The 24811-nt window shown below is 39.7% G+C and overlaps 1 protein-coding gene across 2 annotated transcripts in view; it reads left to right on the plus strand.

Annotated features, from left to right (window-relative positions):
- LOC146493081 (sodium bicarbonate cotransporter 3-like) overlaps positions 1-24811 on the plus strand; it is a 47319-nt gene that overhangs the window by 8354 nt on the left and 14154 nt on the right. For both annotated transcript variants that reach the window (XM_085148661.1, XM_085148663.1), the window contains exons 2-13: positions 7201-7334; positions 7448-7535; positions 11672-11753; positions 13485-13631; positions 15201-15339; positions 16694-16854; positions 17033-17221; positions 18275-18634; positions 22010-22125; positions 22891-23048; positions 24384-24471; positions 24574-24720. In XM_085148661.1, the coding sequence (XP_085004787.1) occupies positions 7201-7334; positions 7448-7535; positions 11672-11753; positions 13485-13631; positions 15201-15339; positions 16694-16854; positions 17033-17221; positions 18275-18634; positions 22010-22125; positions 22891-23048; positions 24384-24471; positions 24574-24720 (1809 nt within the window). The remainder of the gene's footprint in view (positions 1-7200; positions 7335-7447; positions 7536-11671; positions 11754-13484; positions 13632-15200; positions 15340-16693; positions 16855-17032; positions 17222-18274; positions 18635-22009; positions 22126-22890; positions 23049-24383; positions 24472-24573; positions 24721-24811) is intronic.

Here is a 24811-nt window from a genome sequence, read left to right on the forward strand (position 1 = left end):
TCCCTTAACATCAACTCAGTGTAGGTTCAGCCATTAGATGTCACTCTTTCTATTTGCTTTCATGTGTACTTTAAATCCCTTTTTATGATACATAATTCAATTTTAAGTTTGGCTTCACTTTGCCATTATGGTTTTGTGGTTAGTCTAGTTTAAACTTTTAATAGGGTATCTCTGGTGTGGATATTCCTTCCTTGAATTAAAAAATAGACCCTTTTATTGTTGCTCAGGTTTCAGAATTATGGTCTTTTGCCCTGATCATAAGCACATTTGTTATATACAAGGAACAAATGGGTCACAGTTCCTTGCTAAATTACAGGTTGTTGAAAAACATGACCAACCTTGAAGCTATGATAAGGATTTTGAATGTCAAAGGCATTTGGAATCTCGATGATTTGAATACACAGCAGTTTGCCCTTTTTCAGTCCGTTGCACCCAGTGAGAAATGCAGAGTCCACACGTGTGCTTGTTTCTATTTATCTGTGTTGGTGGTGTCTCCTAATTTGTGACCTGAATACCTCAGCGGGTGAGCATTTGTATGTCCTCGAAATGTGTGTATGTGTCCTCTGTGTGATGGTGTGTGAGTGTGTTTTTAAGCTCTTGGCTGGGCAAATAAAATATTCATAGAGGCATGGTGGGATTGGCTGCTGTGCAAAGAGCGGGCTGACAGGGTAGAGCAGAGCACTGTGTGTTCTGAAGCAGCTCGCTCCCTCTCTCCCTTCCTCTCTCTGTATAAAGAGATGAGCCGAGGAAGAGGGAACAGACGAGTGCGACACCGCCGCGCGTAGCTCCTTCTATAGCATAGATAACGTCAGACAGAAGGAACTGGTGAACATCCCTGGTGCCTTTGCTTTGTGGATGTTTTAGTCTAAATGGATGAACAGAACGAAGGGGAACATGTGCTCACGGTACGTCTGATCCTGTGTGTATTTGTGTTTGTGTGCCTTACTGTCACGGCATGCTCTTGATCCAGCAGCTCTGAATTTGCTGCATTTATGCTGTGTGTTTGTATTGATGTTGGTTTTTCTGGTGGTTCTTCTGTGGTGCAGCAGTGTAGTGGTCTGTGCAAATGAATGGGGCAGGTGGTCTGTACATTTGACCAGAATGAGAAAGGCAGAGGTGTGAGGATGACAGGGATAAGGTGTTTGAGGGGGCAAGCGGCTGTTATCTCATGGGATATGCCTCTTGAAATGGAATGATTTCCTTTCTACTGTTTTAATGGCCTCAAGCGGCACGAATGAGAGAAAGACAGACAGTCATGGCTGCTTTAAGGAGCGGGACAAGGAGAATAGGAAGCAAGAGAGGAGAGAGGAAAAGTACTGTCAGGGAAAGGAGGAGGTAGCAGGATCCAAACAAGGAGCATGCTGTCAATAGAGATAATGTTTATTGACTGAAGGGAAATTAATTGAAATGCTGGTTTTCCGCAATCTGGATAAAAGCATATATTGCAAAAAATGATACTCTGAGCAATTAGTAAAAAGGGGGTTGTTAAATTGGGTTGGATGTACAGAGGGAGGAAAGCATTTATGATACAGAGAGAGACTATATTTACATTAATTTTTTTTTATTTATTTTTTTAATGTGTCTGTGTTTGCAGGCTCTGCATAAATGGGGGTGTTTGTTCCATCCATAAAAGCTGTTGGTTCATTTTTCAATTTACTATCCATCCAGGTCTTCAAATAACATGATTTAACTAGAGGTGTTAGGAAATATTAGGTGTCTATTACTAAACATTAATGGATGTTAAGGTATGGAATATCCTTTTAAATATTCATATTCAGTGAACGTTGACAAATTGGGACGTGAAAACAAGACCTTTTAAGGTTTAAAAAGCAAATTTTTAATCTCCAGTGACCGAGTCAAATAATCTTTGAAATAAAAAAAGTTTGTGAGATGATCCTAATCAAGATTGGAGTTGCCTGCAGATAGTGGTTCACTGAGGAACATGCCAAGTACAAGCAACAGAGATCTATGGATCTGCCATCATGTAACTAAATGGATCTAAGGATTTGCTGTTGATGTCTTGGCGCTGTGCCAAACCACCAAGTCTTACAGTTAATCAGTCAAATTTGTTCCTACTGTATAAAACTCTTCATGTAAACATTTCTGAAATGACTGCCACGTTACAAGATTCTCCGGTTGTTTCTTTGTGAACCTTGTGATGAGAGCTGGGTCTCTAACTACCACCCAAATAGCAGTTTTAGGTAGACAGGTCCACAGTGTTAAAGTCCAAAAGCGTCTATTTCTTACTATTTAGAGGGTTGCTATGAATTTTTCCCTCATGGTAAGATGATCATTGTATAATTCTAGAGGTCATTCATTTCAAACTACTTGTACTGTGGCCCATGTCACTCTTCATTGTGCATTGAAAAGGTGGCAATTTTTGGCTGCCAACGCAATCTCCACCCGTCGCATGACCGATATGACTGTTTGTCAACTTGCAGTCTTGCTTTGTGTTTAAGTTAGTTGAATGGTTGCGATTTTTACATAGCACACAAGATCCAGTACACATAGCAGATGTATAAGTGAGAGTAATCAGAATGGGACTTTAAAGGAGATGTCTGAAGATGGCAGCACCACTGGAAGGAGCCAAGAAGTGAACAAGGAGGTGACCTTGAAGTAGATACTGGCCAAATGTAAATCGTGCATTCTTTTTTTCAATGGTCACTGAACTTTGTGATCAGACTTCATGCGTGCACTCACTGAAAAGACCACTAGAGGGTCCCTTATACTCCCTTATCTGTACTCTCGCAAAGAGAAAAGAGAACAATGTATTAGGTAGTGGTCTATGGTTACATTAGTTTTCATCAAAACATTTGGGGGGCAAATTGAAATTCAGGACTTTTTTTTTCTTATTATTATTTTTTTTTAAAACTAAAAGAAACCAAGTACAAGAATAAATTAATTAAAATATATTATATAAGCACGATATCAGTGTGTACAAATACAGGAGGTACTGGCCAAAATAACATCACTACTGTTAGAGATCTATCAAGTTAAATACTTACACTATTAAAAACCTGTTAGGCAGACAGGGTCATAATGTTGTGCCTCATTGGCATACTGTATTATGGAGCCCACTTTTTTTAAGCAGCCATCTGTCTCAATTTTATGAGTTTCTAATTTTATTATCCCAATCAGAATATATTTATTTATATTTAATATTTGTGCTATGGTGTTATAATTTGAGACAAATCGGCAGTATACATTGTCATCTATAAGCTGCATTTGTAAGACAGAGATAGTATTCTGAGGACAGGTTTCTCACTATGTACTCTTGCGTCATTTCCTCTTCTTTGGATCAGATCCCAGTACAGCAGGGTTGGCAAAGGACTAAGATTAGACGGAACAAGGTCTGTTGTGTTGTTGGGTGGTTGTTTCATTCACTGTCTGTTTTGCTGAAGACGTGTTTGGCAGCCGAGCCGTTATTTTACTCCCTCACAAACACAGTAAAAGAAATGAGGTCAGCCTACACGTTGTTAATGATGAAATTAGTTTAAATTTGTTGACGGCTTAAAGTGAAGCAATGAATCAAATAGAATGAGAAGACTTCTTTTTTTAGTAATTTGTTAATTAGATTAATTCGTTAGCTATTTCCATTGGTGTTTTGTTACTGAGGAGTTTAGTTTTTAAACTCGTGCTACTTTTAATAAATTTCAAGGATTAAAAAGATATTTTTTTGCCGTTAGTCACATTAGTAACATTTGCACAAAACAAACGCAGTGTGTTAGTTCAAACAATGTGTCCAAAATTCTAATTCAACTGAGTCTGGAAGTGCAATTTGAGGTAAACATTACAGTAAAATATTAATATAGAGCACAACTAACCAATGTTTAGCAAATGCTGTTGTATTGTATTTACATCTTGATCGTGTGTGTGTGTGTGTGCGCGCGCGCGTGTGTAAGTCACCCTAATTTCCTAAAAGAAAATCTTGAACAATAAATGAATATTTGCTGGTACATTTCACCTTTATTTTACCTTTTGATAAATCCCCTTCTAAATGGTGAGTTCATGCAGATTGTGTACCTAGCTCATTGAATCGACACAAATGCCTTTTGCTTACTCTTAAAGCATCATGTGAGCTGTAAATCTCCACTCGTCCATAAAACTGACTGCACATTGGTGATATTACCATGTAAACACACAACACACCGTACCAGCCTTTTATTGTTAAGAGTTAGAAAAGGTAAAATGCGATTTGATAGATATTCATAACTGATAAATCATCAAATCTTTACTAGCAGCTTTGTTAATTATTGAGCTGGATGATGACCAGTATCACCTAGCTGGATGAAATATTGGATATATGTTGTTTATTGATTCAAAACTGAAGCAAAAGAAGCTGAAGTTGCTTTGCTTTTAGACTCTTATAGACTGCACACATTTTTATTTTAATGATAAAGAACTTTACGCTATATGTACATATTGTGGCCAGATGCAGCCAGAAACACATCTGTCTTCTGTTAACACCCCTACACTGATGACATTATATAGTGGCTTTTTTCACTCAGCTGTCTACTCTTCTGGTGTCTGAGTCCTCCTCAGTGACACTGGTCATTATGGCTACAAAGCACAGCTGTGGTTGAGCTGGAGGAGGAATAAAGCCCCTCGCCCCCCAGCCTGGGGATTGTGATTGACAGTGTGGGATTTATTTTCGAGAAAGCTATGTGACATGTTGCATCATGGGTTCTTAAATTGTACCAAGCAATGCAAGGTCGAGGGCACCAAAGATATGTTTAACACACTAACATGCATGTAACAGTAAACAACATACTCTGAATGCATGACAAAGGGGGGTTGTATACAAACTGTAGTTTATGCAGTAAAATTAACAGATTTTATTATAATGTATGAGCCAAATAGCTTCACATGCCTTGCTTGCAAACATTGGTTCATGTGATTCCTGAATAATTATTTAATAGAATTTTTGAGACAGTTCTTCATAAATTAATATCTCACATTTTATGCTAGTTAGATTTCATATTCAATCTGAAAAATATCTTTTCATTTGCTTTGAAAATTTACAGTAAATCTATATAGAGAAGTGGAGTGCCTTTTATTGTATTACAAGATTTGGATTTATTTAAATGAAGCTCACTGTTGAAATGAATTGCAATGTGGCTCTTGACCTTTAAAAGGTGACTTTAAGGTCTTTTACACTACGGATTTATCATCTAGTTTGGTTGTTACACCGAAATGTTAGCCGTCTTTCGTTTGCTAAGCATAAGCCTCTGGGGATGAAAAATTAAGCCATCACACATATGTACTAACATGATTGGTTCCACAAATGGTCTTTAGTGGTCTCAAATGGCCACAAGAGACTAATTGGCATCCCTTTAGGCAGTTATTACACTTGGTTGTAGACACGAACAGCTGCAGACCCATGCACGGGTAGTCTGCCCAGTTATATTTCTCTGACATCCGTTTGAAGTCTGCCTGAAGGGCTCATGTGTAGGTGCGGAGTAAAGTAAAGTCTCTCAAGGTAAGTCTGCGATAGGGATGCCATTTTACAGAAATTCTAAATTCAAAATATAATTATTAAAAGGTACGTCCACATGTACACGGGTATTTTTGAAAACTGAGATTTTCTGTTTTCGTTTTAAAAAATAATCCCGTCCACACGTAAAGGCAGAAATGAAGGAAAACGATGCTAGGAACATGCCAAAGCAGCAGGTGGCGCTATATTCCTATCCGTGTAGAAATGTTGGCCAATCAGAAGTCTAGAAGCCTCGGTGGGAAAAAGTAAACAAAGCTGGGGCATAGAAGCAGAACAGAGTGGTATGTGTGGAGGGACAGTAACTGTGTGTGTGTATATGTAAGCATTTAAACACTGCAGAGAGCAATTAACAGTAACAGTATTGTAGAAATTCATTTCACCGAAACAATAACGTGGCGCACAGTGTGACGTCAAAAAATACGCACACCTTTGACGCTGCGTTTTCTCCGTTTTTCTTGTCCACACGTAAATGCAAAAACAGTTTTCAAAAATATCCACCCTGGCCGGAGTTTTCAGTGACCAAAAACGCCGTTTACTTGTGGACGAAAGGTGCAAACGCATAGAAAAAATCTGCGTTTTCAAAAATACCCGGGTACGTGTGGACGTAGCCTAAATCACTGACATAGCAGTGGAAGACTATTTTTTTAATGTATATCTAAAGATATTTTGTTGAAAGACTGAAGTGGTTTCTTAATACTCTTCTATAATTTCCATGAGGTATAGTATATATAACATTATGCTAGCTTAAGCATTTTAAAAATGTTAGCTGTTATAAACATATTGGCCTTTGGAACATAGCTGATTGTATAGCAGTAATGTCAGCTTTGTCAAAAGAAAAAAAGTAAGATGATTTTTGACCCACCACATCACGATGCCAGAGAGATTTGGCCTGTAGCACAGATGTGGTTGGGGTCCACTTCCTCCCCGTTGCTCGGGTGGGAGCAGTGCCTCTCACTATGGGGTCCTGGGAGTCTGTGAGTGTTAGTTGGCACGTATCATTAAGGTCTCTGTTATACCACCGTCCCAGGCTCTTTATGGGCTTCCCTAAGACTGTTGGAATTGGTTCTCCACCGATATAGAATTGCTTGGCTGTCAGTTTTCCTTTTATGATGCAGTTGCTGCGAGATTTACTTGGCTTAAACTCCATTCCTGCCCATTCTATGTTTTCCTGGAGCTTCTGTAGCAATGGCCTAGTACATGGTTTTGTTGTTGTAATGATGGTCATGTCATCCATGTAGTCTCCAATGGTAGGAAGACGAAGGCCACTCTTGAGTCTTTCACCTCCCACTACCCACCAAGATTCCTGCATGATCAACTCCATTGCCATGATAAATCCCAGAGTGGAAATCGTGCAGCCTACCATAACTCCAATTCCCAGGTGCTGCTAGGCTGTGGTGGTGTTCTCAGCTGTCACACAAAACTGTAAATCCTGAAAGTAGGTCTTGACCAGTCCTGTGATATGGTTTGGTACGCTGAAATAGTTGAAAGCCATCCACAAGATCTTGTGCGGAACTGACCCAAAGGTGTTGGCAAGTTCTTTGTTCTTTCTTGGCAGTTTGAATCTAGTGCCAGATGATGCTGGCATGTTCCAGATATCCCGAGAAGCCCCGGATGCCAGCCTTCTGCACTGATGTGTCAATATAGTTGTTTCTTTGTAGGAAAGTAGATAATCTTTGGGCCAAGACACTGAAGATCTTTCCCTCTAGGTTCTGCAGGCTGATCTGCAAAACTGGCTGATGGATGAGGAGTTCTTCTCCTTAGGGATCAGAATACCTCCTGCTTTTCGCCAAGCCTTTGGAATCACTCCTTTTTGCCACACTACCTTCACCAGTTTCCACAGGTATTTGAGAACTCGTATGGTGTTTTTATTTAGCCTATATGAGATGCCATTAGGTCCTGGGGCTGATGCTGCTCTTGCCTGCTTCACTACCTTCTCCACTTTACTCCATGTAGGCGGTCTTATGTCCATTTGGTGTTCAGGTGCCTGGATAGGCGGCATAGCACTTGGAATGGTAACTGGCTCATGCCTCCGATCCTCAGAGTAAGTTTTCCTCAGATGATCTTCCAGGTCTTTTATGGGCATTTTGAGGCACCTGCTCTTCTCTTCGACAAAAAGGCCCTTAACAAAGTTGTATGGGTTGCTCTAGAAAAGGGTCCTTGTCCGTTCTTTCTTCTTACGTTGTCATCTGAAGTGTTCTGCTCTTCGCAGCTTATTAAGTTGTTGCCTTATTTCCTCCTGCAGGGCAGTGAGTTCCTCCCTTTCTGTCTTATAGGCCCTCCTCCACTGTTTCCTCAGTTGTCTTCTCTCTTTCACAATTCAATTTCCCTCTGTCTCCTGGACTTTACTTGGTTTAAAGGGCCTTTCTGCTGTCTCTGAGTCTTGTTCTTTACCCCAAATCGCTCGGCCCCATAGCTGTAGATGATGGTTCCCAGGTTCTCCAACTTCCTTTAAACGGGACCCATTTGTTCATCTAGTATAAGAGCCAGTTCCAAGTCAATGGTTTCCCACTTTCTTTTCTCACTGGATCTGGGCCACATAATCTGATCTTTCCTACCTTCCATCTTCCTCCAGAATTCTTTCCTTTCCATTGATGGTCCATTATTTGCAATGCTGGCTGATCGTTGGTTCTGTTCCGTAATTCATTGCCATTAAATCCATATGGAAAGGGTCTGCGAGAGCAGACCCTAGGGGTATCTTTTCCTTTGAGATTTCTGTAGCAATATTGGGTGTACCCAAGTACGCTAAAAAGCGCTGGGTCCTGCTGGTATGAGGTGCTAACCCACACCAGCCCCATTAGGGTCTATTCCCTCCTGTCAGCAGTCTTTCCAGTCTGTCATCTGGTCTTTCCCTGATTGTCAGCTGCCCTTTCGCAGCGGTCACTCGATCACCCCAGAGTTCTGATTCAGTAAAAGGACTAGATGTTACAGTATGGGACAATAACAATATGGGAGAATTGGATATGGCTACTCTCTAGTGTCCATACCTTTAACAAATGATATCCGCAGACAAGATAATACTGATAAGAAAAATAATGCTTGGAGGATCATTGTCTTTGCTCCTGGCTGATCAGATATTTGCAACACCTTAGTTTGGTTGATATTCTTTACCATGGCAACCAAAGTGCCTCACCCACGGCTCCCAGTTGGGGGTTTTCTGCACCTGGCAAAAAAACAGTTAACTGTCCAATTTCTCCAGGAGGTATTGGGTACATATATTTAGCCTGCTTTTTGCTATCCAAAATCAGCCTTCCATTTAATATCACAATGAATTATAGATGCAACTTGTCTAGGCCGGCTAGCATTAGCTAATCTCCTTAGCTGTACCTTTTCCTCCAAATAGAGTCACATCTGAATAAAACAAACAAATATAAAAACAGGATGTCAACAGCTAAATGCCAAACTTCTGTCTTGGATCTGTGGCACCCACTTAGTTATATTTCTTGGCACTTTTTGATCACGATTGACAAGGAGAAACACGTTCCAGTTTAGTCACTGTTGGTCACTTTTACTGAACCTTCATGCTGTGCTGTTTGGAAAGAACAGCAGTTACTAGAGAGACACAGATTAATTTCTTGCTGTGCTTCTCCCTACACTGAATCATTACTGCTCCCCATCAAGGCACTGCCAGAGAGCAGTGTGCCTCATTATCATATAAATTCACCAACAACTGAGAAACACGCAAGCTCCCAAACTTATAAGTGCTCACACAAGCTCAGTCACAGATGGCATCATTCATTGTAGGTGGAAATGTGTGTCGATATCTGAATGTCATTAAAGACGCATTCATACAAGTAGGCCAATAACGGACGAGGGAGAGCAGAAGAGTATTTGCTTTCCATCAAAATGAAAGAAACTAAGTGTGAATAGCAGAGATGACTGAGATGCTGTGGCACACAAGGCCGTGATATCATTCAGGTGTCGTGTATCTTTCCAGCATATGTCTAGCATCACCTTTTGTTTCCACTCATTCCTGCATGGCAGCTGTGCCTCTCTGTGATTGGCTGAAGGGGTTGAAAGGCTCCTCCAATTGGGACTTGTTGCGTCAAAGTGTTTGTCCTTAAGGCATGAGAGCAGATGATTTGTATTTGTTGAAATGTTTTCTTGTTATGCGTGACTTAAATAAGATACTGAAGGTCACATATTTGTGAAGTCGCAGAAAAATAATTATATTACAAATATAATAAGGAATTAGATTAACTTAAGAGTTTTGGTTGCTATAGTCTGCATCCTTTGCTCAACCTTATTTGTATAAAATAGATTTTTTTGTATAAAAAAAAACCTGAAAGAAAATATATTATCCTAGCTACAAGGATTGGTTTATCTCAGACCTAATACTGGGTATATCTGGTTTGTATCAGCGTGACAGTCAGAGCTAGGATTAGCTCACTCTTTGAGTCTATATGCATGTCTGGCTAAAAAAAGCTGTTCCTTCCTGATCACGATACCTTTTTATAGTTAATGTTAATTTTGTCAAAAGTGAAACTGATTGAAAGTGTTTGAAACTGTTTCAATATTTGCTTTACGTAGCATCAAACCACTGACAGAAGCTGCTCTTTCTTACTTTCACCTCTCACTCAGTGAGTTGACACATACAACAGCACTCAGGAACCTGTGCCACATTGTGATGTTGAAGTCTTTTTATATCTATTGTTAAATTTAAATCAGCTATTTAATAGCCTTAAATGTAATATTTATGTAATGTTTTATGTAATATGTAAAAATGTAATATTTTCCTGTTTTGACAGGACAACCCCATCTTCTGTTGATTTTTCTCCCTTGCAAATAAGCTAAAGTTATTGAAATTGTCGGAGGTGCCCCCTTCACAAATGCAGTGTCTCAGAGGTGTAATTGTTAAAGTAAATTGATCTGCCAAGTTTGATTTGCCGAATAGATTCACAGTGACACTGGGGGTTTGATTTGAGAATCAATTGACAAATTGCTGTTTTTTTCCCCCCTTATTGTTGTGGTTGTTGCCTCAGTACAATGTGTGTCACCTGGTATTTCCCAGTGTTAGACACACCCAGACTTTTTCCAGCAAAGCATCTCTCAAGTCTGTTGTTTTTGTCTATTTAGGTGTGAATTTGTCTTGTTACACCTGTGCACTTGTGAGAGCATTTCACATTTTTTGAGGTGCGGTTTGGTTTAAAGTTAGTGTAAAGATTGGGCCGCCTTCACATTGAAGGTTCAGGTTATGCCTATACTGGTAAATGATTAATGCTCTGGGCGATCAATGGGGCAGTTGTGTCCTCACCAGTATAGCACATGTGTGATAATGTGTGCTGTGGTGCTATAATCCTGATTTTATGGGTGCTATTATTTGATAAAGAAATGTTAATGAAATGTGGCTTGGTTTTTATGTGTCCTGACAGCTTTATGTCCTCACTATTGCAAACTCCTTATCTCTAGATGTGTCCATGCTAGTGATATCAAGCTAATTATGTTCACTAAGGTCATGTTCTCTCTTTTTTTTTAAATGACTCCAGCCAGCCTCTTGATGTTGCTGTGAAACATAACCTTAATTGCATGGACTACAACAATTAATATATTGTACAATACAGACTAATTAGTTTGAGGAAAATGGCACATAGATAATAAAACAGCAAGTGATACCGTCCTGCATTATACAGTGGACAGGGTTGTTAAAGACTTGATCTAAATTTAACCTGTTTGACTATGTTATTTCACTGAGGGAAAATGAGATGTGTTATCTGTCTACTGCTCATTAAGTGCCCTTAATTGCACTTTTGTGCAGATCATTGGCAAAGTTAATTCTCTTGACTGCCATGTTAAGTGGTCTGGAAATGAGCTATTAGCTGTGTGTAAAACCAAAAAGCTTGTTGTACTTATGAGCTTAAATGCAAAGCTGCAGCATTATTGACTATGGGGTATTTGTTTTTACAAATCCAAAAACAACTTGTTCACCCACCTCACAGGTGATTTTCTGACATTGTTATTTCTGCTTTAAACCCCTGCAGAGTGATCAAGGTGTCCCTTGATCATCTATCAAAGCATAAAAGCTTTTAGGGTCCAGTTTTCTAAAAAATCATAAAAAAATGGGAAAATAAAACACAAAAAATGCATAACTAATGTGAAAACTGAAGTGAAAATACACATTTTTCTTATGCAAACCATGAATCCTTCTCTTTTAGCTTCTTATCTCTTCTTTTTTTTTGTCAGGGTCTAGATGAGGAGGCGATTGTTGACCACGGAAAGACGAGCTTCGCCACTCTCTCAAACTATGAGAAAGACGATTTTGAAAGTAAGTTTAAAACTGCGAGACCACAAGTATTTATTTACTATTTCTTGTGCTGTACTGTGTAATGGAAATGTAGGATTAAGCCAGCACTCATCAGGTGGAAACATTTTCAAGATTCAAGTAAAAGTCTCTTTCTTCAAGTGGATCCATAACTATAACTTCCTTTCAGTATTATCTCAGTTTTAAGGCACTGCTGGAGCCCTCTGCTTTCTGTCCAGCTAAGCTGTCCTTTTTTTTCCTTCTCTTCATGCTCTTTCATCTCCTGCGCCTTTTTTCTGTTGTCTTTGCTCTCGGTGTTTGTCTCCATCTGTTAGACTTGTGCTTGTGTCCCCTACGCTCAAACCTCTTCTCTTGATTTTAATCCTCCTCCCATTCAGATCAAAGAACGATGACTCATCTACAAAGAAAAGGGTATTGGTAGCAAATGCAGGGTGAAAATGGGGTGCTGTCTTTTTGCAATATGGCTCCTTTGTCGCAGTAACAATAATGAGGAGAAGATAAAACTGGGGGTGGGATGTCATGTTTATGGTTTACCTCCATATTTTTTTTTATCTGAAGCTCTCAAAAGAATAGGAAAGAAATTAATTGCCTTTTTTCTTGAATGTGTGTGTCCCTGGAAATATGATACTGCTTTCACAGTGTAAACCTTTTTCAACATAGTTTAGTGTTTTTTAATATTAGTGTTTAATTCCACTTATATCCCTATATAAGCTCGGCAACTTGCAGATGTGAAGCAGGAGCCTGATAGGAGCGTAGAGCTTTAAAAGCCAACAATAAAATCTTAAAATCACTTGGCTGATGCAAGAAAATCACTCCTTTTGCTATGTTTTTAAAGCTTGGCAGCTACATTTTTAATTAACTCTAGCCTGTACATTTTATAGTAACTGATGGTTGGTGTAAAGTGCATTATTGTAGTGAAGTCTGAAATGAGAGCATGGATGACCTTTTCAAGTCAGAACTTGAATGGTATATGTGCCGTGAGATCTGCTCCACAATCTAATTATTTTTTTTCTATAAGTTAAAAATTTAAGCTACCGATATGCAGGAAATGACTATAGCATTTCCACTTTGCACAGTTGCAGTGTCAGGATTGTCCACGAAAAAATGCACGAAATAATGTTGCTGCACATGTGGTTTGTGAGCTGTATGCTGTCGTTATACCCGAGGAGTTATACCTGGAATCTGTCAGGTTTGCTAGATATAGAAATTTACTTCTTTATCCGAAGAGAAAAAAAGTGCAAATTTTATGTAGATTGATTATAACAAGATGTATAGCAGTTGTGGTCATTTAAACTTGAGCTAGGATTTGTTGATTTAAAAATCAAATCCTCATATATTGAACAATATTTTCTTTCCTTTCAGATGCACAAAATATAAACAGATTTCTATAATATTTGTTATGTGTAGTTATTTATTCACTCATTTATGTTCTGCTTGACTCTGGATCTGCTGGTATTTGTGTTTGTGGCTTCCAAACAGGTGTGTTGTGAACAGGTAAGTTGCACCGTGTCCTCTGGGAGACAAATGATTATGTTAACATGTATAAGGAGGTTGAATGGCGTTTCTCCCCTCCTTTTATTTCCTATACAAGCAGACAATAATTAATTAATAAAATTTCAATGAATCTCCTTTTTCACATCCAATTATTGGTGTTGGTAAAGTGTTTGCAGATTAGAAGCTGTGTCACAGTGTAATACAGTGTGTCAATAGATATTGCATCTTTACTTTTCCTAGGCCACAGAGCAGTGTACGTGGGTGTCCATGTTCCTCTTGGGAGGGAGAGTAAGCGGAGGCATCGCCACAGAGGACACAAGCAAAGAAAGAAGAAGAATAGAGATTCCGAGGAGGGGAAGGAAGACGGCAGGGATTCTCCTACTTATGGTTGGTGACTATTTTGAACTTATAATTGCAATTTCATCCATATCACACACCTTTTTTTTTTTTTTTTACTTTTCTTTCTCTAGTCTGCTCTGTTTTCTTATATCCCATCCCACAGTATTGTAGCTTGCAGCTAGTGTGTACCTTTGAACCTTAAAATATATCTATTACCACACACTAATGGGCTTCCTTCACATATAAAATAGAATCTCCTATAATCTAGAATAGGTAGAATCTGGTAATATAAGGAATGCAAGGAAAACTCCACATAAAATCTTTAAGTAAAGCATCCACAAAAGCTTAAGTTAAAAGAAATGTAGCCACTGTGGGCAATTAGATAATTACTTTTGTTTAACCCTCTGATTTTCTCCATACGTCAAACAGTGCAGCTCTAAAAGGCATTAAAGGCCGCTGTGAACGGCCTCTGACAGACTGAAGGCTCTGGCATTTTAAGTGATGTGCGTACGCATTTGTGATTGAAGTTGCTGCGTCATTCCAGCTGTAAGACTCGTAAGCAACCAAGCAGTACTTTGAACTCGATGAAAGACTGAATCGAGCCTTGTAACAGTGCAACTAACAAAGGATACTTTTATTTTTAAAGCACGGTTTTATCATTTATAGTGTCAATATTCTGAGGTAGACTTTTTGGGATAGGACTAAAAATGCTTTTTATAAAAACAGTTTGTCATCACTGGGATAAACTAAAACACTTCAGTGTGTTCAGGAAGTTTAAAAAATGTTTCAGTATCTGCTTTTGCTCCAGAAAATAAATGTTTTTCAGTTGGAACTGAAGTGTTAATATTGAGTGCGTAATAGACACCAAATCACCACACAATGTACCCTTGTGTTAACAGAAAGTAACTCTCCCGTTTTCACTCCAACTATTTAATTTCTGCCTCCCTGTGGAGTCTAGTCTTCTAATCTACTTTATTGTCAAAGGAGCTTGCAAAGAAAAGCGTCTGGACTTCTTTAAGTTACTTGAAGACGTTTCACCTCTCATCCGAGAAGCTTCTTCAGTTCTAAGGTCAAATGGTGGAGAGTCCCAGATATAAACCTAGTGCCGTATTTCCTGTAGTATTTCCTTATTCTCTGTGGTTTCAGATATCCTAATACTGTATCTCTTAATTCAATCAGACATGAAAAGGAAGTTGCTAAAGCGTCCGAGTTTTATTATTCTCTTTAACACACTTCTTGGTAGCGAGCGGTATTCTTCCTCAAAGAAAAGCAATTACATAGATGGTTGTCGTGACCAGCTACACGTAGACGCAATCCATCCGCCTTTATAATTGTAGATTTAATCTCTGCTTTCACAGAGCATTTTCCCATATCATCCTTTAGAGTTGAAATAAACATTTCAGAATAAGACATCTGCCCTGTGCAATTTTCTTGTGAAGTAAGAAAAGTTGTTTACATTGGGCCACTAACCAAAATGCTCTGAGTTTATACTTTTATTTTGGAAACTTCTGTCTCCCCTGCATTTTCTGACAGTATGTTCAGTTTCTTTAATTTTATTGTTATTGTTATAATTATTGCAAAAATGAACCTTGGCCTTTTGTTCCACTCTCTGTTTAGACACGCCATCCCAGAGGGTACAGTTCATCTTGGGTACGGAGGATGATGACCTGGAGCACGTCCCTCACGACCTCTTCACCGAAATGGATGAGCTGTCCTTTAGAGATGGCACTGCCACTGAGTGGAGAGAGACTGCCAGGTTAGGAGGCAGATGAAAGTGTGAACAGCATAACAACCATATGAAGTTAAAAAAACAAACAAACCAGAAGCCCACAGCACAGATCTATTGGCTTTTTAAAGAAAAAAGCCCCCATTAGTTTTCAGTTAGATTTAAAAGGGAAGGTGTTACCTAAGGTCTTTTTGACAAATAATCACAGCTATCAGCTTAAGTGGCTTATTTTTCAGTAAAAATCATTGTGAACTTTAGAATTTTTCTACTGTGAAGTACTTTAAATGACAATTGAATAATTTCATAATGCCTTCACAGCATTTTTAATGCCCCCAGAATCTGCAGCAATGCTGAAACATTTCTTTCATTGAACAATCTCAATTTTAATTTGATATTAAAAGAAAACTAAACTAATATTATACATAAACATTTCCAGGGTTGTTCGCTGTGGTTTGAAATAAATTGGCAAAAAAAGTAAATAAATTTGGTTGATGATTTCTTTGTTGTTACAATGCTTCTTGGCAACCGTTTAAAAGCCTGTTTGTTATAAATGGTCCCACATTTGTAAGGAAAATGTATTTATCGGTAGAGTCGCAGGCCTCTCTCTTAGAGATGGGGTAAGAAGTTCAGTCATCTGAGAGAGACTCAGAGTATACCCGCTAGCCCTCCACATTGAAAGGAGCCAATGAGGTGGCTAGGGCATCTGACGAGGATGCCTCCTGGGCACCTCGTGGGTGAGGTGTTTTCCAGGACACACTGGAAAGACTACATCTCTTGGTTGGCCTGGGAAAGTCTACCCCTGTATAAGCTGAAGGAGGTGGCTGGGAAGAGAGAGTTTTTCCTTTCCAGTCACCCTTCTCGCTCACTATGTATTAACAGACCTCTCTGTATTGAATCATATCTGTTATTAACCTCTGTCTCTCTTCCACAGCATGTCTTTTATCCTGTCTTCCTTCTCTCACCCCAACCGGTCGCAGCAGATGGCCGCCCCTCCCTGAGCCTGGTTCTGCCGGAGGTTTCTTCCTGTTAAAAGGGAGTTTTTCCTTCCCACTGTTGCCAAAGTGCTTGCTCATAGGGGGTCATATGATTGTTGGGTTTTTCTCTGTATCTATGAAGCGCCTTGAGGCGACTTTTGTTGTGATTTGGCGCTATATAAATAAAATTGAATTGAATTGAATTGAATTGGGCATCCTTGCCTCAGGCTGCTCCCCCCCGAACCTGTTCCTGATAAGCAGAAGAAAATGGATGGATGGATGGATGGATAGCATCTTGGCTTTGCAAGCCAGCACAGACTCTTACAGAATTGCAACACAGCTTGTATGTGGGTACAAATAAAACATTGTCATCTTTCTGTACATGTCTGTTTTTTGGCGCTTACCTACAGATGGCTGAAGTTTGAAGAGGATGTGGAAGATGGTGGGGAGAGGTGGAGTAAGCCTTACGTGGCCACATTGTCCTTACACAGCTTATTTGAACTGCGTAGCTGCATACTTAACGGCACAGTTTTGCTGGATATGAGGGCCAGTAGTATTGAGGAAATCGCAGGTAAATTTAAAATAGAGGACTTTTACATATCACTGTTATATTTTTAGGTAGCATTGCGATTACTATGAAATGCATTGAATTTATTACAATAATAATTACATGTTTAATGGTCTATATATAACCTTCTTTGTGTGTTCTTGTGTGTTTGTGTTTTTGCCGCTGCCACTGTGTGACTCAGACATGGTGATAGACAGCATGGTGGCGTCAGGGCAGCTGAAGGAGGATTTGCGTGACAAGGTGCGGGAAGCAATGCTGAAGAAACACCATCATCAGAATGAGAGAAAGCTCAGCAATCGCATCCCACTTGTGCGCTCCATTGCTGACATAGGCAAGAAACATTCTGACCCACTCTTGCTTGAGAAGAACGGTGAGATCCTACGGCGCACTCACATTTCTTTTTCTCCGATGTTTTCTACCACTGGGGAACTGTTCTTAAAAATCCACTGTTCAAATCCCTCAAAGCCAGCGTAGAAGGTGGATGGTTTAAAGTGAGTAAAATTGTTGAAGCACTCAGTCCCCTTAGTGAAAAAGAAATTTGAGTGCTAATTTATGTGCTAACCCGTATGGCTGGCCTGGCTTTGGGGTTTGAATTAATTGTTTTCACTCCTCAGGGTGTGACATTCAGGAAATAACGCTTTACCTGCAACTGGAGTCAGCATTGTGTGCATCTTTTGTTTTTTTTGACTAGGCATGGCCACAGTGGTGTTGCACATTTTAGGATCTTGGGTTCGATGCCTGAGGTTTTAACAATGAATGAAATATCCCATTCTCCACTTCTCTGCCTGTGGTTTTTGTTGGGCTTGCATTTTCACATCATTAAAACTGAAATGCAAATGTGAGAGGTCAGAATTCTCTCACGTTGTAGGTTTGTGATGGTAACAGCTGCAGTCTGAAATATGTATGTTTATATGAATGTGTGTTGTGTAGGATTTATGAGTGGTCTGTGTGTGACAGAGCACATTTCCTCGCAGTGCACCAACATCGCGCTAACTCATCCTCGCCTGCATGCAAGCCTCTCTGAACTCGGAGCTTTGCCTCACTCATAGTGTGTGACCGGCTTATTTGGAGTTGAGTATAACACATTGTTTGTCCCTTGTAGAGCCTCCCACATGCCTCACTGAATCATTCTTGGCTTCTTCTGCACACAGCCATGCTTTTAGCTCACGTTTATGCAAGCACGAATCTCTAACTACACCTCTGTCACCCTATCGCTGCCCACCCTTTCTTGCTGTCTCCTTCAGATACCATTTCTGTGATGTACTGCAACTTCACATGTTTTTCTTCTGTTCCGTTCCTTATTCCTTGTCCCACCCCATCCCTCCCTCAATCCCCTCTTTCCCCTATTTGCTTTCCCTCTCCTCCTCCCCCCCTCCCTTATTTTTTTATTTTTTTATTTTTTTGCCATTGTCTCCTCTGTTAGGAGAGGGCCTGTCCTCTTCACGTCTTTCTCTCCACAAGCCAGGGACAGCATCCTCTGTATCCAACCTGTCCCAGAGACGAGAGTCCAGAGTCTCCGTTCTGCTCAACCACCTGCTGCCCTCTTCTTCTTCCAACACTGGGCTTTCCCCAGGTCCTTCTCCCTTTACCACCCCTCAGGCTTTACGCCGTTCTCAGAGCCCATCACACAGACAGGGCGTAGTCCTCGGCCCACAAGGCATCCCTGAGGTTGTGGTATCTCCTCCAGAGGATGAGGACCCACCAGAAGAAGAGGCGGTATCACCACAGCTCAGCCGGCGAGCATCCTCAGCATCCCAGAGCGTTGAGCTGCTGCCCTTAGAAGGCAAATATCTGTGTAGCCTGCCAGTGTGAGTCACAGCTTGAACAGAGAACACTAGCACTAGCATGAAAGCTCTGCTCACTGTTAACTTCCAACCTTGCGTCCATCTCATAATTAATCCACAGCAAGGCTCACTCACTGAATACTGTGTATATATATCAATAAACGTTTTGACATTACTCACTGATGAAACCTCTGCTTGTTTCCCTTCTCTGTTCATCTCTTCCACCAACCTGTTCCTTTCTGCTATCTCTCATCCCTCCCGTTTTGCCCTTTAAACTTTGCTCCACACATTTTCTAAGCATCTACGCCTTGCTTAGCCGAGTCCATCTTCACACCTTCCCCTTGTTGTGTTTGCATAGCTACCCCCAAAATCTTGTGCCGATACTTCGTCATCTGTCTTTTCATGTTTTGTTTACACATTCTGCTCACCATGACTCACATTTATTAGTTTAAAAACTTGTTTGAAGGGGTTTTGTTATTGGGTTTATTTCACCTTATTAATGAGTGAGCAGTTTATCAGCCCAATAGGTCATTCAGTCCATCTTTGTTTTCTGCAGTTCAGAGTTGCACAGCATTAATTATGTAGGCTAGATGTGTTTAAAAAAAAAACAAATGTATTAACAGAGAAAGTATAACTCTTATCACTGGTGTCACATAAATCTTTTGATAGTGTGTTCTGTATGATTTCTGTGGTGGTACAGCTGAAAAATGCTGCCCAGTTTTTGTAACCCACTTTAGCCATTCTTAGTGTGGGCATCATTAACTGGAGCTGCTGGCCTTTATTTTTTGTGCTGTCCTGCTGTTGTCAGTGACTCACAGCACTGTATAAAGAATACATTCCCATCAATTAATTAGGATATATTGGGGACTTTTGCACAGTTAGAGCAGCGCTTATTGATTGTTGTTTGATGCAAATCTTACAGAAGCCTTGGGACATTTATTTTGCTTTTGCAGTGGTGTTTTGTAACTAACAAAACTAGCAATACATCCTAAATCCTTTTAGCTATGAGCATTTGCCCTCAGGCGACTGATCCTTTGATTTCACCGAAATGTCATTCAACTTGTGCTTTTCCCATTCTCATCATTTGGCATCAGTTCCAAAGATAAACGTTCTTTTACCCGTCTAAGAGTGTAGAGAGAGCAATGTGTGCCAGCAGCATGGCCAAAAATAAGCCTGTGATTAGAGCTGGTGTGTTGGTACTGTATGTACCATCACACTGGCACCTACTGTGACTTTTTGTTCTTCCCGAACCAAGCCGTTTTAATTTATTATTAGACTCTGTGTGCATGTGTGTACGTACGTCTGTGTTTGTTTCATTCTGGGAATGGCTCCATTTCAAAGTATGGGCTGTTAGAATCCGCATTCAGTTGATGGGAGCTGAATCTGAACGGTTAGGGAGGTCTTATTATAGCTGACAAGCTTCTGTAATTGTACCCCCTCTTGGGGAAATACATAGAATTAAGAGCAGGCTTCAGAGGAGGCTTTCAGGCCTTTCCACTTTCAAATCATTAAATTTAATAATGTCATCTGGTGTTGGCTGGAGGTTGTAGAAACTGTACCGTTGAGCTAAATGGCTAACACTCTGTATGATAAGTGTATATGCCATGTCTGGAGGCTATTTGAAGTCTAGCTTACATGTTACAAATACATACAGTGAAGGTATTGTAGATATTGAGTTGACAAGAGGCTATTTATGTGTAAATGTCATGCACCCATTGAGTGTGCTCGTGTCATGTGTAAAATACCTTTACACGGGCCATTCAGGGACTCACTGCACTCCACTGTTGGAGTTGTTGTTATTATTACAGTAGTTGCATTTAAAACTCCTTCATGCATATAACAAATTATATTGTTTTAGATCTGTACATGTATTCCTACAGGTGCTATAAATGTACCCTCTAATCTTCTTTTTGGCTTTTATTGGAATTTCCGCCAGTCAGTAATTTCAGACATCTATGCTACTTTTTTGCATATGAATGAGGTAGTGCTGTGACACCACTGTTTAAAAGGCTGGTGTGGTGGAGCATTCCAGGGCTTAGCCTTCCTGAATGAAGTGTGCTGGCAGACACAACCTAAACTAATCCCTCCCATATTTCAAGAGGCTTTGTCAGGTATGTGAGCAATCACGTTTCTGTTCAGCAGTCCCAGCTACCCAGCATTCACTGGGGTTACTCCAGGGTACAGTTCAAGGGTATGAATCAGTGGCCAGAAATCACTGGCAGAAATGATACGTTTTCACTTTGACTTGGGGTGTATTTCGTTTTTTATGTTTGCTTAATTATTTCTTGATGACTTTTATTTTTTTGTGGAAGTGGAAATGAAGAAAAACCTGGTAAAAGAATTTCAGAGGACAGTATGCATATGTAGTCCTTCGCTTTATATGCAGTACTCCCTCATTTCATCTCCCTCTCTCATCTCGCATAAAGTGCTAGCGGTTCCTGTATCTGGTATGGCTCAGATCGCATAAAGTGTGCAACCAGTCGTCCACAGAAATGACAATTTTAACATTTGATCTGCCAGGACATCAAACACTTCCATTCACCTTTAGATCAAAGCCGACATGATTTCAAGCCAAGCAGGAGCATGAGCTCAACAGACTGGGAGCATTCAGGAATACTGTAATGTCAAATATCATCTTCCCTCTGAAGAGCTGTCACATCGTTGCTGCTCTGTGTCACATCATCACATTTAGCAAGTAATGGATTTAGTGGAAGAAATCATTTCACTTGACAGAAAAATAACATAATAAAATAGATTCAACTAAGCTTTAATCAGCTCCGGCATATGTTTTTTTTTTTTTAAATTTAAACAATTTAAATGAATGCGCATGTAATATAAAGTTTAAATGTAATATAAAGTTTTTCATTTGGCACAGTATGTTGGAGCCAAAAAACTGCAGAACTGATCTGGTTGAACATTTAAAGCAAATTTCCTTAGGCCACTTAGCTAAGAGCACATACCGTGAAGTGCAGTGTTTAATTTTCCCTTTAAAACTGAATATATAAATAATGAAGTTGAAACACTTATTTAAACTGTAATACTAAAATTAAGAAAAAATGTGTGATTCGCTTTGTATCAGGTTTGTTTGCATAGAGTGATTAAATTCCACAGTTGCCTCACGTTTGTTGAGCCCATGCTGTAAAGTAGGAGAAGTACTCATATCATTATATAATCTTCTTCATAATTAGACAGGCAAATTAATGGCACTTACTTTAATTATTAAAAGTTGTTATTATCATTATTAATCTTATTACTAATCACATGACAGCGTTCATGGCAGACCTCATAGCTGGTCTCCTGCCGTCATTTCCTGCTTTGTACTTACACGTTTTCTACCACCGCTTTGTCTTTTTCTCTCCTCTTTTGCATCCCAGGACCACTGGTGTCTCAGAACTCCGTCCCAAACAATCTGGATAGCAACAAGGCAATGGATAGGCGGCCATCCAAAGTAGGGGTCAGTAGAGAAAGCAGCAGTGTCGACTTCAGCAAGGTAACCTATCCCCAGTACTGAGCACAGAAACAGTCCGTGGTGGTGGAGGGACCCATGACTGAGCCATCAGTGTTTTTTTTTCTTCAGTTTCTGGATGTTCACAGTCATTTCAATGGCCTCCATTGAAAACAGCCTCTATGAGCGCCAACATCACATACCTGTCAGCCTTTTTCTTCTGGGCTCAGTAAAAGGCATTAATCATTGCTCCTCCTGTAATGGATGCAGAATAAGCATCAAAGTTACATAACTGTTTAGTTTTGGAAATCCGTAGCATGGCTCCCATTCATCCTACCATTTTCTAGGTCTGCATCCATTAAGTAAAATGGCAGGTCGCCATAAGCACTTGTCAATATGAAAGCATCCATAACTGCCAAAAAATAAGGTGCTGTGTTTGCATGAGTCATAGGAGATGAAGGCACAGACCCTTTTACACAGAGATGAACAAAACGTTGCCATGCTCGGGTCTATTTTTATTTAGCGTAGCAGTAAAAGCCATTTATCTGAGGAACATAATAAGAAATGGATAAAATCAATGGACAATCTTTGCTCAGTACTATGTAGTTCTATAGGCTGCTCTCAAATCCCCTTATAATTCATTTATTATCATAGCATCCAACTGACCTGCTGCCATTCCTTTTCATTCCCATATCTTCATCTCTTTTCGCATGTGTGTACTTCCACTGGCTCCAAGTCTGTTATACCTTTTTTAAGCTCTTTCTTCTGTGTAGATCTGTATGTATGATTTTACTATTTCACTGACTTCAGGTTGACATGAATTTCATGAAAAAGATTCCCCCGGGTGCTGAGGCTTCCAATGTGCTAGTGGGAGAAGTGGACTTCCTGGAGAAGCCCATAATTGCATTTGTTCGACTGTCACCTGCAGTCCTTATCACAGGCCTTACTGAGGTACCTGTACCCACAAGGTAAGTTATTAAGAATTGTATCACATAAAGTATTTTCTTTGCCTAAAGTTTTGTCATTTAAAAAAACACACCAAATATGACAAGTTAGTTGTTGTTTTTTTAAAGCAGACTTTTTAAATAATTTGTTAATGCTGCTATCACGTCGACCTACTATAACCTGTGGATTTACTATGGCTGTGATCATAAACAACCATGTAGCATGGTGTACAAAAATGTGGGCAACGCTTAGTTTTTTTCTAATCAACATGGGAAGAAGTAAAGCGATCAAAAGAAGAAACAACAAGGCTGATGGCTTAACAAACATAAACAATGCAAATGTGAAAAGATGAACTAGTAGGGCTGGGCTACATAGCCCCAAAATGATATCGTACTTCACAATAAAGACGTTAATGATGATGTAGAAAAACATACTGAATGTTTTATGGGAGATTGCAGTATGTAAGTAGCAGCTAGTGCAGACAAAATGAAGGGCATTTTCCACCCTTATTTTTGTCACTGGTGTCAGACTGTCTAATTTGAAGTGTGAATCTATTGCCTCAAGGCTCTTGCAGTGCCATTGTAGTGATGCAACATAAGTCAATTGCAAATAAAAAAAAATGTACCCTAGGTTTTTTAGGTGTTTTCGTTGTTTTCTGTTTCTGTTATTTTTATTACTTGTACTTAACTGCTGAGTGAATTTAATTTATTCACCTTATGATAAACTGATTCTTTACTAGGACACACTATTTTAATCTCAAGAGTCATATTTTTTCCTGGTTGAATAAAAATAATCTGAAAAAACTTTGACCAGTTTCTTAAAGCCGTGCTCATCCGCTGTTGTGGACTGCAAACAAAAGTTAACCACATCAGTAATTTCTATCCACTGTCTGCTCTCTCTGTCATATGGAGGGCAAATAGCCAGAGCTCCAGCATTGCTCGGTTGAGTCATTTGTTTATGTTTGGGTCGCACCTCACCAGCTGTCGGTATCTCCTCCTCATGTGGATTCTTAGCTTGGATGCAATCGACAGTGTATTTTTACCTCAAGTGATGAAACAAATTTGCTTGCACATTTTTCAAAGTGTTGCATTTTGTTGGTGATGTGACAGCCAAAGTACTTCCATACTTGTAAAGTAGCTCCCTTAGGTGAGGTTAGCTGAGGTTCTGCTCTTGATCTCACATGTCTGGGCTTGCGCTGTTGTTGTGCCCTCTAGGGAGCATAAATACATAGCATGAGATGACACCTTTTTTCTTTTTTTCTTTTTTTTTAATTTCGGAGCTACAAACCAGCTCTGAATGCAGTTTGTATCACTGTCATCAGTTTAAGTGTATTTAATTAATCTGTTTCTTGTTGAAAGGTTTCTTTTCCTGCTTTTGGGTCCTCACGGTAAAGGACCACAGTACCATGAAATTGGCAGATCCATGGCCACGCTAATGACAGACGAGGTGAGAAGGACACTGCCATTTATTTGAATTTTATCTTATTTTATCTTTTTCAAATTTTAATTGAATTGTGCAACCATTCTCCAAATATATTTCATTTTCTAGATTTTCCACGACGTTGCATACAAGGCCAAAGACCGAACTGATCTACTCTCTGGGATAGATGAGTTCCTTGATCAGGTGACTGTCCTTCCTCCTGGAGAGTGGGATCCCACAATTCGAATTGAGCCACCCAAGAATGTCCCATCTCAGGTAAGTTAGGATCTCTACCACATTTTATATCAGATGTATCTACTAAATATACATTTAAGTGTCCATTTTCATTTTAAACCTAGCCAAAAAT

This window comes from Neolamprologus multifasciatus, chromosome 22, assembly GCF_963576455.1.
Source record: "Neolamprologus multifasciatus chromosome 22, fNeoMul1.2, whole genome shotgun sequence".
NCBI lineage: Eukaryota > Metazoa > Chordata > Actinopteri > Cichliformes > Cichlidae > Neolamprologus > Neolamprologus multifasciatus.